The sequence below is a fragment of the Urocitellus parryii genome, chromosome Y (genome assembly GCF_045843805.1).
Source record: "Urocitellus parryii isolate mUroPar1 chromosome Y, mUroPar1.hap1, whole genome shotgun sequence".
Taxonomy (NCBI): domain Eukaryota; kingdom Metazoa; phylum Chordata; class Mammalia; order Rodentia; family Sciuridae; genus Urocitellus; species Urocitellus parryii.
In genome coordinates this window covers 25,895,649-25,910,987 of record NC_135548.1, presented here as the reverse complement: position 1 = coordinate 25,910,987, position 15,339 = coordinate 25,895,649, and the positions used below count along the sequence as shown (strand labels likewise).

The following is a 15,339-nucleotide window of genomic DNA, read 5'->3' as shown; positions in this document are numbered from 1 at the left end:
GAAGGTCTTGGCAGAATTGGCATTAACTATTACAGTGTGTGAGATTTTACCAGTGTGTGGGAGTTTTACCAGTGAAACCATCTCTAGTCCTGTATATTTCTTTGTCGGAAGGTTTTTATTACTGTTTCAATCTCCAAAGTCTGAATGGACGTGTATCTTACTGATACTAGTTTATATATAGGTCTGTTCGGACTTTATATTTCTTCATGATTTAGTCTCAGTGGGTCATATGGTATCATTACTTTTTTATACATATTTTGTTACATATTTAATGTAATTTACCATTTTAAGATAATTCCAGAAAATAAAAATAAGTATGATATATTATGATATATTATAGCATGGAGTTATTTTATTATCATCTGTCAGCAATGCTAGGTTCAGATAACTAAAGAGTATAATTAATTAATGTAATATATGTTAATAAATAGAGCAGATTGAAGTGAACCTTTTCTTTAAAACAGTATCAAAAATTGATTGATACCATTTTTATATCTAAAATATTTACCACAGACTGTTCCAGAAGTCTTACAGAAAGACAATCACATAATAATTAAGTTCATGCAAAATATACTTAGTTACCCTTAAGAAATATCTCAAGATCAGTATACTTTCTTTAGATCTTAAATGAAACAAATAAATGAGGTCCAGATTTTATGAAATGTTTAGGATGATAACTTCCGAGTGAATAATTAGTTTGCTTCTGGCTGATTTTGCAAGCTAAATTGTCCAATACTTGTCTTTTAAAATGTTCTTATTGGTTAATTTCAACATAATGAAAGATTGAGAGCCAGTAGACAACTTGTGAGTAATCAAGCAAAGAGGTATTACATTCAGAAAAGAAACACTTGGACAATCAGAAACATTTTATCATGGCAGGCATTATGAGAAATATAAACAGCTTTTAAAAAATGTTTCCAGGATTTGAAATCAGTTTAAACATAATATCCTAAAATTATTAAGTAATATCAGAGCATGAATTTATAAATCTATAATCTGAATGATTTTATACACTAAATGATACTTTCTTCAAATGCATTTATTTTGAAACTGAAAAATGTAAAATTGAGACTACATGCCTGGCTGGCATGGTGGCACAGACCTATAATCCCAGTGGCTCAGGAGGCTGAGGCAGAAGAATCTTGAGTTCAAAGTCAACCTCAGCAACTTAGTGAGGCCCTAAGCAACTCAGGAAGACTCTGTCTCCAAATAAAATACTAAAATGGACTGGGCGTGTTTCTCAATAATTAGTGCCCTTGCATTCAATCCCTGGTACAAAAAAAAAAAAAAAAAAAAAAAAAAAAAAAAAAAAAAAACTACAAATTAGGCAAAATACTGATAGAAAAGGAAACATTCTACAACATACCGCTTCATCAAAACATAAGCAATCATATCATTTCCTTTACTCTGTGGCTTCCCATTTCACTGAGGGGAAATATCTACTTGTGCCTGTGTAAGCTGCCATTCACCCTAAACTACCACTTCTCACCCCAAATGCCACTCCAGCCTCATTCTTTCCTCTAGTCCCACTGCCTTTATTCTGTTTCTGAAACTTGGCACTAATTGTTTAGTTAGCCTGTGGTCTTTTGCCCCCTAGATATTCTTGCATTCATCTCCAATCACTTATCGTTTTTTAAGTTTTCTTGTAAATGTCACCTTGAAAGTGAGATCTTCCTGATCATTTTACATTCCAACAACAATGCCTCCTCCCATCTATTGCATTCCTGACTCTGCTTCTCAGGCCTATATCACTCAGCTCCCCTCCACAATAGTACATAAATGTTTATTTTATATGTCTACTACCCCCACCCCAATACATCAGTAGCATTGAAAGCAGGGATTTTTTTTCTTGTTTTATTTATAGTTATGTTCACAGAACTTTGCATGGTATGTGGCTCCTATGTAGGGAAGAAATGGGTACATAACTGCAACACCATACCAATTTCCATCACAGGATGGAAACTTCATGACTTTTTACACCCAAATTAGTATTTTTAAAGGTGTAAGTGCCAGTTACGATGTACAGCTTATTTTCCTGGGTTCCTGACATACTTCTCATTATTTAAATAAATACAAGAAAATGAATGTATTAAGTTTCAGTAATATTGAATCAGGCTAACATCATTGTATACTTATTTTCCCCTGGAAATCTTGCGTTCAGCTAAGGAAGTTGGTTATGACAATATTTGTTAGGATTATTCCTTTTATTTAGTTTCTTAAATTTGGGGGATGGAACACAAGGATCAGCCATGATTTATGCACTTCCAAATCAATTCTGATTAGGGTACTTTCTTATATCTTATTCTATATTTTAATAATTAGTCCTCAGTGTTTATTAAGTTTAATATAGTAATACTAATTACCTCAGCCATAAATAATTTAAGTCATTCTAAGATTCTAGAAAACATAGAGATTAAAATATTATATTTATTTTTATTTCAACTAGTACACAGCATATTAGTATAGTAGGTACTTGGGATCGATGTACTCGTTTGTAGAATCTTTAACAAAATCTCCATAGTGAAATAATGTACTTCTAACTAACATACCTGAAGCTCACATTTGAAGAAATTTGTTTTATAGAGAAATTTCTCTTTTCTGAATTTGTCACCCAGACTGTGATATTAAATCATGTTTTTCCAATTGTGTTTTTAGGTTGGATTCAGTTGGGGGTCGAGATGGCAGTTCCTGTTTGAGTTCAATGGAATACTATGATCCTCATACAAATAAGTGGAACATGTGTGCTCCGATGTGTAAGAGGAGAGGGGGTGTTGGAATGGCCATATGTGACGGTTTTCTTTATGCAGTAGGTGGTCATGATGCTCCTGCTTCAAACCACTGTTCCCGGCTCCTAGATTATGTAGAAAGGTAAGACCCCTTGGGCATTGCTAAAGTGTAAGTGAAGGTGCTGATGACACTGATGGCTAATTCTAGTGATTGTGAAAACTGTACTTTAGGAAAAAACAACTTAAATTCCTCCCCACCCCCTTTTACAAACACACAGAGACACACACACATTCTTTCATTTTCTCATTTTCATGTTTTCTTTTTTTTCTTTCTTGCTTCCTTTTTTCTTAAATCCCTGAATTTTTCTTCTCATGATCCTTAAATAATCTTAAAATTTCTCCTTGATGAGTTTTTAAAAGGTTGGCTGAAACAGTATTATTTACCAGACATGAATATTTGTTCATCCTTTTTTGGCGGGGAGAGGGGATATTGGGGATTGAACCACCTGACCAGTGAACCACATCCCCAGTCCTATTTTGTATTTTATTTGCAGACAGGGTCTCACTGAGTTGCTTAGTACCTTGTTTTAGCTGAGGCTGGCTTTGAATTTGAAATCCTCCTGCCTTAGCCTCCAGAGCCCCTGGGATTGCAAGCATGCGCCACTATACTCTACATTTTTAAAATATTAGATATTTTAATATTAGATGTTTTGTTTGTTTTATTCATCCAGTCTTGTTTGTTCTACCTACCTCTTCAGACTCTCCAAGACCTATTATGGATTTCTTTGTTTTAAGACACACCCTTTTAAATGTAAGAGTTACTAGAACTATTTTTATTTTTAATAAAATCTCAAACTTGAGATCCTCCTGCCTCAGGACTTTGAGTCCCTGGGATTACAGGTGTGAACCACTGTGCCCAGCTTCTTTTAACTCTTCCTAAAAAAGACCAGGTACTCAACATAGACCAGAATGAGAAGGTACTTCAACTTCAAGCTTAGTGTTCCCTTTCAGGGCTGTGCCTTGTTTAGAACTATTATACTTTATGCAGTAAGGGTTTTAACATCTTTTAGTAAGACTCATGGTGATATTTCCTGTTATTGAAAGATACATGTTGATCTATAGGGAAATGAAAATATAGAATACTGGTGTTATCAGCTGGAATAAATAAACCTGTTGTACCTTCAAACCTTTCAATGGTGTAACAGCATGATGCTATCACTCTGTGTAGGGACTGCTGTGATACTGTCTTCCCACCCTCATGAAGTGTGTGTATAAACACACATAGAGAGAGAAAGAGAGAGGGAGAGTGCACTTGCACAGCAGTCCCTACACTGAAAGGGAAAAAAAAACTAATACTACGAAACTGTTCACTGGTTCTTAAAGATACTACTTGCAAGTAATACAATTCTCTTTCTTCCTACTTTAGTGACAAACCAGCCATATGGCCACAGACAACTTCATGAGGGTGGGAAGACAGTATCATAACTTCCCCATGGGAGAAGAGCAAAATGTGTTTCCCAGTGAACACAGGGAAACTTTTCTTTGGATATTAAGAAGCTACATCATTTATACTCATGCTTATAAGTGGTATAGTTAATTGGAGAAAGATACAATAACGTTTTGCTAGAAACAATATCATTATTCTATTGAGGTTCAGTCCATTAGCAAGAGATAGCTTTTGTTAAGCAGTATCAACCCAAATATATGCTGTTCCCTCTATAGATATCCATAAATAATGTTAAACAGTATTGCTGCTATGTGAAATGGACTTCATTTTTATGGTTACATATACATAGAGAAGGGCATTAGGCTTACCATGTTTCTATTAAATATTCTCTAATCTACTGAAATTAGGAACTATAGGTGTTATAGTAAGGATAATGGTGAGGGTCTAAATAAATAGATTTATATTTTTATACACATAAAAATTCAATCATTTTTTAATAAATCTAAGTAAATTGAGAGGTCCTTCACGTTTTCCTCTGCTGAATTCCTGGGGAAATGAAGGAAAGCTGAATATGAGCAGGGTTCTACTTTTACCTTGAATATCATATACAAATGCTGCTAATGAAATGATATTTTATCCAAATATTCCCTCTAACTTTACTGTATGATGTATTCAAATGTTGTTTGTGAACAGAGGCATAAATAATTCAGTCTAGGAATACATTTATGATGCAAAATTAGATTTAAATAAGCATAGCTATTTTAAGTTATAGGAGTGTAGTGAGTACACACAGCTTAAGTAATGCAGAAGCACATAGTGTTCTCATGATTCTATCCTAATTCATGCTACCTGTCAAAGTAATAGCATCCTTGCATGTTTTGTAAACTGTTATTTTATTAATGATTTCAAATGTAAATCATCAATAAAAAAGTACATAATGGTGTTTATGTAGAACTATTTTGCACATATAATGTGAAAAATATTTTACTATATAATCATAGGCAAAACAGAATACTGGAAATAATGACTAGTGTTCAATGCTATATTTGATTGGTAGGTAGATAGGTATGTCAAATTTTAATATACTATTTGCATAATTCCTTATGCAAATGCAAATATATTATATAATAATGGTATTAAACACAGTTATATAATACTTAAAATTTTTACAGTCACCTCTCATAAGCACAAAGAATATCAGATCAGAGCAAGTTGGAAACCAGGGACTGAGTGAGAACAGGGAGTCTAGAATAGTATATGGAACAGACAAAATTTGATTTTGTGACTGAGTCTCACATTAATGAGAGCATCTTGGCTGACAAAATTTGTTTCCAAAATGCGCAGTGAGTTCTAGGAGAATTTAAGCCTATAAAATCTGTTGCATTAGACAAAGAACTTTCACACATTTAGACAGCAATTATTATATTGTATATATTTTGCAATGTGCCATACAGAGTTTACAATGTGTTTCAAGAGACAAGAAACAAATAATCAGAGCTTAATATTTAATATCATTTTAATACTGTTTAACATTTAATATTAGCAAATATTTTATTATATTTAAATGACAAATTATATAATTAATAATATTAACATGTTATACAACAATACTATCAATTAATAATATTTCAAACAAAACTGGAATCCAGGCCATAGATCAGAAAATATCTGCAAAAGCATCAATACCACTTTTGGCTATTAGTAGATCCAAATGACTTTGCCCTCAGATCTGCATCCCAGTAATGAAGGATGATAAGAGAAGAGTTTAAAAGTAATATGAACTCCCTAAACTTTCTAACACCCACTTTTGCTTCTTCCAATTTATTCTTCTCATAGTTGCTAGAGGAATATTTTCATAATGCAGATTTGGCCTAATTATCAATATCAATTAAAATTGTGCTTACATCAGTTTTCCACTAAAGTTTGTTCCATATGTTGGTAATGACAAGATTGCATTTCTTCCTAAGTATTTCTGCACTTTGGCAAAATCTCTGGTAAAGTAGGCACTTAGTCAAGATTTATTGAATATGACAGTAAAAAAATGACCTCAAATTTTCCCCAAGAAAAATTATCTTCAGGGAAACTAAGTCATTATACTGATACATAAGTGAATTAGAAGATGATATATAGAAAGAAATGTTAAATCATCTAGTTATATGTATCATGATATATCATCTCTCTATGTATGTGTTATATAGAGTGATAAGAGTTATATGTATATATTTCTCTTTCTCTCTGTATAATATATGTGATAAGAGTGAGCATTGGATGAATGGAAGAATGGAAGGATAAATGGATGTTTGGAAGAACAAATATATAGTAGGTTCTTACTTGATTATTTTTACCAGATTTTCATGTAAATGTCTATTTTCATCATCTTTGGCTGAATATCAATGATTCTTATATATTTAAGATATTTATTCAATAGACAAAAAATTTCAGGGTTGATGGTGCCTGAAAAACAATGCAATGGTTCAAATATTAATTCAAAATATCTTTATATGTTAATCAAACACAGTTAACAAGTAATTGTAAAAGTATTTTATATATTATCATAAATAGACAAAAATTTTCAAGGTCCATCAAAATCTAATCCAGTCAGAAAAATTTATCTAAAACAATAGTACTTATTATATTTCTGTAAAAACGTACCTCAATAGTTTTATTTTGTTAATCTCTGATAAAATGAAATGAGTAAAGGCAATATGTGCAGTCATACAAGCAGGAATAAACACATTATTCAATTTGTTACAACATTGAACTTTTAATTACCATAAGCATTAATATATGAGGTAAGAATAGGAATCTTGGATACTTTCATTTCTTTTTTTCATCCTACTTCATTCCCATCCTTTTTGTTTACACAAAGTCCAAGAATTGTAACATTTGTAGAACAGGAAGAAGTGAAAAAGGAGAGACAACCTATTTGCTCAGATGATTGACATTTTTCTTAGTTTTTTTAAGAACCACATTAATTTTTACTTACATTATATATATATATATATATATATATATATATATATATATATATATATATCCCTAAATTTAAATTTTTACTTATGTTTTAAATTTCTTTTTTTTATTTACAATAGATAGGGATTTTATGAAAATTTAAGTACTGAGGGGCTCAGCTTTATTAGTGAATACAATAATTGTTAACTGATACCACAGCTATTAATAATTTAGATGTGATTAGATATTTTCCAGAATGAGGCAAGGGACATTTTTGAAGTGGTCGGCTGGAGACACTGACAGAATGCCTGCTGGAAAGCTCGGTCCAGAATTCTGGCATTATATTTTTTTATCTGTATAATTTGAAGGAGAAGAACAGTCCTGTGAAATGGCAGATGTTCATGAATTAAGGAAACATGTCACATCCTTTATAAATGGGAGGATATCAACCCTGTTATCAAACTGAAAAATTCATTTTTATTTTGGCAGAAGTCATTTTAAATGCATAGTTAGAATTCACAGGTGGTTCTGTCATATTAATAGAGAAAGTAATTATGTAAATAATATATTGTTTCTTAGTTTAGAATGAGGAGATGCTGATTTTAAAAAATGGGCTTTAACCAGTATTCACAACTCCTGGGTATGCTCCATCTTCTATTGATTGGCAATAATTTAAATAATTTGTAATCATCTACTGTAGAATTGCATCTGAAAGGACTCAAAGAGCTGCTTAGCTTGCCCTTGTTTTCTCTCTGTTCTGTCAGCAACTCATTTTCTCTCTTCTCAACCTTGCAAAGTAGATGTAATAAAACATGACATAAGTCAAAATAGAATTTTTCATTCATCTTCTTAGAAAAGGTGACAACAAATTAACTTTTTTGTATAGAAATAAACAGTGAATACTGAGAGGGAAGTAGAAACCTAGTTTCTTTGTCTTCCTTTCTCAGTCTGTTTGTGCCCTTTATATTTTTAAAAGAAGTATCAAATAATATTGGGAGAATATTAATAAAAACATAAAAATATGCTTATTCAAAATAAACATTGAACACACAATCCACATGAGAGTCTGAAACACATTATGAATATTGAGTAAAATTATTTTTTTTAACATGAGCTAACCTCTTTCTACTTTGTCACAGAGTGGAAGTTGACAGTCAATTCAAAACCATTTCACCTCTCATGTGACCCTAATTAACAGACTTCTGTAGTTGAATTCAAACAGAGAACATGCCCTCAATACCCTGTGTGAGATTCCTGTTAAGAAATATATTCTGATCAGAGAATAATATATATATTGAGACTGAATTTGAAACTAAGAATCAATCTTGAATGTTTGCAGCCTGATATTTAAAACATTTCCAACTTTTTAATTTCTTAACTTATAAATAGTGCATGTTTGTTGTAGATGATGTGGAAAATCCATAAAAGAAAGCAATTCCATCAGTTATTCTGAAACCCAAATTTATTTAAGTAATCTGGTGTCTACATTTTATTCTTCTTTTTGTATTTTAAGATACATTTTCTAGCAAATATTAATATTTGCAAAAATGTCTGTTTCTTTATCTCTTTCTCCTAATTTACTTTCAGGCTGTTACCAGTAGCACAGCACATATAGAGTACTTAAAACTGTATTGAAGCTGGGTATGATGGCACTCACCTGTAAACCCAGTGGCTTGGGAGGCTGAGACAGCATGATTGAAATTTCAAAGCTAGCCTCTGCAATTTAGTGAGGCCCTAAGCAACTCAGCAAGACCCTGTCTCTAAATAAAATACAACAAAGACCTGGGGATGTGGCTCACTGGTTAAGTGCCCTTGGGTTCAATCCCTAATTCCAAAAAAAACTATGGATTGATGCATATGGAATGTCTAATAGGTTGGGCCTCCTGATCTTAAATTCCACCAGAACTTATGGCATTTTAAAGTATGGTATAAACCAATAAGATGAGGTTTATTATTTTTAAAATTTATTTGAATATACTTCAGATAAAGATGTTATTAACTACTTGTTTTTCAGATTAACAAATATTTCCCTGAGATTATTTGCTTAAGTGTAGATGTTGTACATTTCTTTTAAGAGAAAAATGTATGAGTTTTTTTTTCTCTGGTTATATATTTGTGACTACCAAACAATCCCCAAATATTAGTGGTTTATTTATTATCTATCAAATTTATTATCTTTCATGATTCTGTGTGTTGATTGATTTCATCATCAGTCTGACACTGCAGTTATCTGGATTTAAATGATGGAATATTCAATATTCCATTTAATTCTCTCTCAGTACTAACAATTAAGGGTAGCTATTGTTGGAGAGATCTGCTTATCCATCTACCAGAGAACTTCAGTTCTCTGCTGGACTCTCCTTGTGATTTGAATTTCTCCAGTATGGTAACTTGAGTCCAAGACAAGGGGGTCCAACAGGAAATGTCTCCAAGTGGATCCTATACAATTACTAATTAAGCCTTTAGATTATATTTGTTATGTCCCATTAGTTGACTCAAATCACTGTGTTGTGGGAATCACAAAACCACCCAAAGGCATTACATTAAGAAGTACAGTTCATTAGGTGTCAGTACAGTAATGATTTACCCAATTGTCATTATGTTTTAAAGTAATTGCCTGTCCTGATATCAGATATACATGCATATATATTTTATCCTTATTTTATAGCTTTAGCTGTTTTCAGTTAACTCTTTATCTAGTAAACCACTTGGCAAATGATACACGATGTTCATGTCCATTTTACTCTCCTTTTAATTAGATCATTATAAACTGAAAAGTACTAATTTCATCCAATATTATAGAATAAATTTAATATAAGCTCTTTTTCTGTACTATTTTTATTATATGCTCATTACTAGTGCCTAATATATATTCTTTTGATATTATGTATTATATATTTGTTTATAGAACCTTTTATTTTCAAACTGTTAAATTTTATTTCACTGAAATAAATGTTTGTACTAAAATCATATATTAAATATTTAATTTAATAAATTAAAATACATATTGTATTAATCAATTTTTGTTATTCTTAACTAATATTAGTAAGAGTCAAGCACCTTTACATTATTCATCTTTCAAAATGGCTGTTCTATACAATATTATTTTTTAATATGACCATTTAAAAATTAAGTAAAACCCCTCCCGATATTCTAATCAAAGTTTTATAGGCTGTACTCTGTTCTTAAATGTTCCTAAAATCATTTTTAACAATTATATTTAAATTGCTATTTCAAGTTCCCTTAGATAGTGTTCCCTAAATAGAACTTAAGTCAACACCTAACATGTTAATACTAGATGTTAACAGATCCAGGGAAACAAGAGATGGATGGAAAAAAAATTGAATGAAGAGAGGAAAGAAAATACAACATGGTGCATTACTGAGTTAACACTAAAAACCAGAGATGGTTGCACATTCATTCAAATTCTCTTTGAAGAAGCCCCATAGGACTGATAGAGGTATCTTGAGAAAGTGCCTATAGTGGTGCAGCCTGACTACTTCGAGTAGCCTTTTGTGAGATCAATTTGCATGTGCTTGATGAGCAATCCTCTCTCCCTTTGTCAGTACACTGCTTTTCAGGATCACCCACAGACCACCAGTTTACTTATCATAATGCAGAACAAATCAAACAAGCATGCAGATCTCTGGTTGTACAAAGACTAGTTCCATTAAGTAAGCTATTAGGAGAATGATTGACGTGTGTGTGTGGAGGGGGTGTATGTGTGTGTGTATGTGTGTGTACACATGTGTGTGCAAGTGTGCATGTGTGGGTGTGTTTTCTCCCACAACTCTCTCCTAAGAGAGTTCAAAGAAGTAAAAACAGTTTTTAGGTAGACATTAATATTATTTTTTTAAATAATATTCTTAATTATAATCAACCAATTGCACTTACGCGTAAAACTTTTATATATTTCATCCTCCACAACACTGAGGTGAAGTAAGTCACCACTGTTTTATCCTTTTCTTCTTTTACTTTGGCACATTTGTATAAAATTTTATTTTACTTGTTTCATCCAAATATATTTTTACTTTCTCATCAACTATTCTTGTACACATATATTTCTTTGCCTCTTTTCACTCCAAGGTACAGATATCATTTTGCCTTGATTTTGAAAAAAAAAATTTCTGTGTTTTTTTTAGTCATACATGGTAGTATATTTTGACATATTTATAGAAACATGGAGTTCATGTTATTCTAATTAGGATCCCAGTCTTGTCGTTGTATATGATGTGGAGATTCACTGCAGTGTCTTATGTATGTTTACAGGAAAGTTATGTCAGAATCATTCCACTGTTTTTCCTATTCCTATTCCCCCTCCCTTCTTTGGATGGAGATAATTTTTTTCTCCTTATTTTAGTTTATTGTGTACAACTTTCTAAAAAGAGATCTAGATTGTTGTATTGCAATAATTTCCTTTATAAACAATATTTTTATATATACATGGAATTTTGCATCAAATTGAACCAACTTCTGAGTTATAAAGTAAGCCTTAAAAAATCACAACACTTGAAATTTCAAAGAGTGTATTCTCTGACCAATGTGAAATTAAATTATAAATAAATAGCTAAAAGATAACTTTTAAAATGCTAAATATTTGAATTTAAGGAATTCAATTTAAAACACCACATGGCCAAAATTAGAAAATGATTTGAACTGAATGATAATAAAAATGTGATATATCAAGCAAAAAAGCTTGAATGTAGCTAAAGAAATACTTAGAGTAGAACATTTTGTTAAGTGCCTTCATTTAACAAATAACAAATGCTGAAAACCAACGTTTTATGTTTTATCTTAAGAATATATAAAAATTAGAGCAAATAACAATCAACAAAATTGAAGTGAAAAAAGAATTTAAAATCTATTAGTAAGATAGAAAATAAATATATGAAAGGATTAAAAATAAACTTTCATTTTTCAGAAAATATATGTAATACAGTTTATAAACTCCTTTCTAGAATAACAAGAAATAAAGAGAGAAAAGAAAGAAATACTTACATCAAGAGAAAATGCACAAACAATACTACATATTTTACAGACTCTCAAAATATTTGGTGTTTACATTATTATTTAAAAATTAAATTATGAGCAAAAGAAATACATTTGAAGAATTTTATGATTTAAAGAACCTTATACAAGAAAAATAAAACAGAAAGAAAAAAATGTTGGTCACTCTCTAAATAATTGCAAATATTGAAAAGAACTACCAAATCCTAAATTTTACCTATCTCCATCTATCTAATCTATTCACACATCTTTATAATGTCTGTGTGTGTGTATCTGTATATACAGAGAGACAGAGACACAGAGAGACAGAGAAAGAGAAATTCATACTCTCCCACACACAAACACATATATAAAATAATAAAGCAATTCAATTTCAATTTATTTCATAAATACAAGTTTGATTTTACATGAGAAATAGAAATAGAAATAAATAAAACAGTATGATAATAAAACAAGCTAGCATCTGAATAAGTACAAAAATGATGTCAGCATCCATTCATAAAAAACTTATAAAATATATTAATTGTATTAATTTGATAATGAACATTTACAAAAATTAATATTCAAGTATTGAATTTAGATTTTAGGATTTTCATTTAGAATGAGAAAAAATGACTGCTAATATTAATTTTATTCAACATTTTAGTAGAACAAATAGCCAGTAAATAAAAGCCAAATATAAATACCCAATATATAAAAGTCAGTATATAAATATGAAAGGAAAAATAGCTATAGCATTTGAACAGAGATATAAAAATACATTGGTAATCAAGATTACATGAAAGATACTGAATGCTAATCTAATCTCAAAGTGGGAAATGTTAGATTTCACAAATAATATTTATTATATATTCAGTTATCTTATAAATTAATTATATTTCTATGTGAAAGCAATAAACCATAACAAAATTATAGTATAAATGTTACCATTAAAATATTTTTTTAAAATACCTAAGAACAAATCTCACACTAGGTATATATTTTTTCTAAACACAAAAATAAAACATTACTGAGAAAAGTTTTAATATCATAAATAAATGGAAGGAAATGTTCTGTTCATAGAATAGAGGACTGAATATTTTTAAAATGCAAATTATCCTCTAAATTGATTTATAGTTTCAATGTAATCTTTATTAATTTGAAAATGCTCTGCATAGTGTGGTCATAGGTGCATACATATCACAAATCTTATCATAAAACTTAAATAAAAATCAAAAGCACACCCTGTTGAGAGCCACAGCCAAAGGGGCCCCAGAAAACTTCCAGCTGCCAGCAAACTCCCAGCTGCCGGCTGATGATTGGCTCACAGTGGCCCCAGCAACATCTAGCTGATTGGCTCCTCTGTGGTGATGTTCATTGGGCTGTTTCCCTGCCCTTCAGACTACGGAACTGCTCATTGGGGGACTTCTTTGGCTCCGCCCATGCGACCTAGCCAATCGGCCTCAAGAGCAGGAGGATTGTGGGAGGTGGTTGGTTGGTGTGTGGGGAGAGGCTTCTGGAAGCCGGTGGTGGCAGTTGGGCTCTGAGGGTTTTTCCTGAGGAGCTGTTTTGTTTGGCGTTTGTAGTTTTAAAAATAAAGTTTGTTTCTTTTGATAAGTGGCTCCTGAATTGTGCCCAGCCAGACTGTGGCAACACCCCAAGTTCCAAAATAACCTTTCTTGCATTACTATTCTGTATTCTAATATTTTTAAAGTCAGGGTTTCCATTTTGATAATCTCATGAACTGTATATAAAAACTTACTACTAAGTTATTTTAAGTAAGATATTGTGGTATCACTACAGTATAAACAAATAGACAAATGAAACAGATTTGTATCCTCAAACAGAATCAAACATAAATCTTGATTATGGGAAAGGAGAAGCTGAAGAGCAGTGAGGAGAACCCAATTATTATGACAAACAGGGCTGAGTCATTTGGATATTAAATATACAAAATATTATTCTTCGCGCTTATCTCATAACACATCAAAAATTAGTTCAGAGTGCATTTTATATTTAAATGTGAAAAATAAAGCAATAAAATATTTAGAATACAATATAGAAAACTATAGTCAAAGTATTGGAATGTGAGATATTTGTTAACATAGATCTAAAAAGGGTTATCAATAAAGAAAGATATTACTGTTGAAATGTTTTAAAAAATACCATTAAGAGGATAAGAAAGTAAGCCAGAGTGTGAGAAAAAATATTTGGAATACATACAATCAACAAATGCATTGATTCAACTATAAAAATAAACTATAAGTAAAATACAAACTATTTTTAAAAGAACATTAAGGCATTAAAAAAATAAATAGGCAGAACACATAAACAAGAGTGCTTCAAAACATGACACCCAAATAGGAAATTACTATTGCAAAGAATGATTGATGTTGTTAGTCCTAAAGGAAATGCAGACTAAAACTCCAACATCTCTCTACCACTTACCCACCAGAAAGGTTAAAATGAAAACAGCCTATAATACTAGAACAGGTAGAGCAAGTGAAACTCATTACACTAATGAAGGGAGTATAAGTCAACACAGCTTCTTTGTCAAATGAATTGACAGCACTTTCCACCTTTCAGTTTTTTTGACCAAAACATCTCATTCCTTAATATCCATTAGCAATGCAATTATATGAAAATACCTAAACAAGAATGTTTATAGGAACATAAATGCAGTATTAATGAAGTTTTTAACAAATAATTTTATTGTAATTATTTTGCATTACTATCCTATATTCTAATATTTCTAAAGTCAGTGTTTCCATTTTGATAATCTCATGAAAACTGATAGCAGATTGTTTTCTTTATAGGACAAAATAAAATTATTTATATTTAACCAGCACTAGAGCACTATCATCACTCTTACTTACTCAAGGCACAAATAATTTATTCAAATTAATTCAGAGGTAATTTGTGTAATCCATTTTCTTGAAATATACAAACTACTTTTTCAGAGCAGTTTATTCGTTCTCATAGCATTGGCTCTTCATTTTTGTCTTTTCTTGTTTCTTTGTGCTCTTATTTGTTTGGCTCTTATATTTATTTATTTATTTTTAAACAGACAAACGTACCTAGCTATAAAACATTTGTATATTGTTTAGCCTCTTGTCTATCTGAATGCTTCCTATAAAATTTGGGAAAATGAGCATTCTCAACTCTGATACCCAAGTAATGCTGTTCTGTTTAAAAATAAATTTCCTTTAAATATTTTAAGACCAAATT

At 31.0% G+C, this 15,339-nt stretch overlaps 1 protein-coding gene across 1 annotated transcript in view; it reads left to right on the top strand.

Annotated features, from left to right (window-relative positions):
• Positions 1-15,339, top strand: part of LOC144250990 (kelch-like protein 1) — a 381,896-nt gene that overhangs the window by 352,775 nt on the left and 13,782 nt on the right. Inside the window, exon 9 of the mRNA XM_077794135.1 lies at positions 2,656-2,868. Coding sequence (XP_077650261.1) covers positions 2,656-2,868 — 213 coding nt within the window. The remainder of the gene's footprint in view (positions 1-2,655; positions 2,869-15,339) is intronic.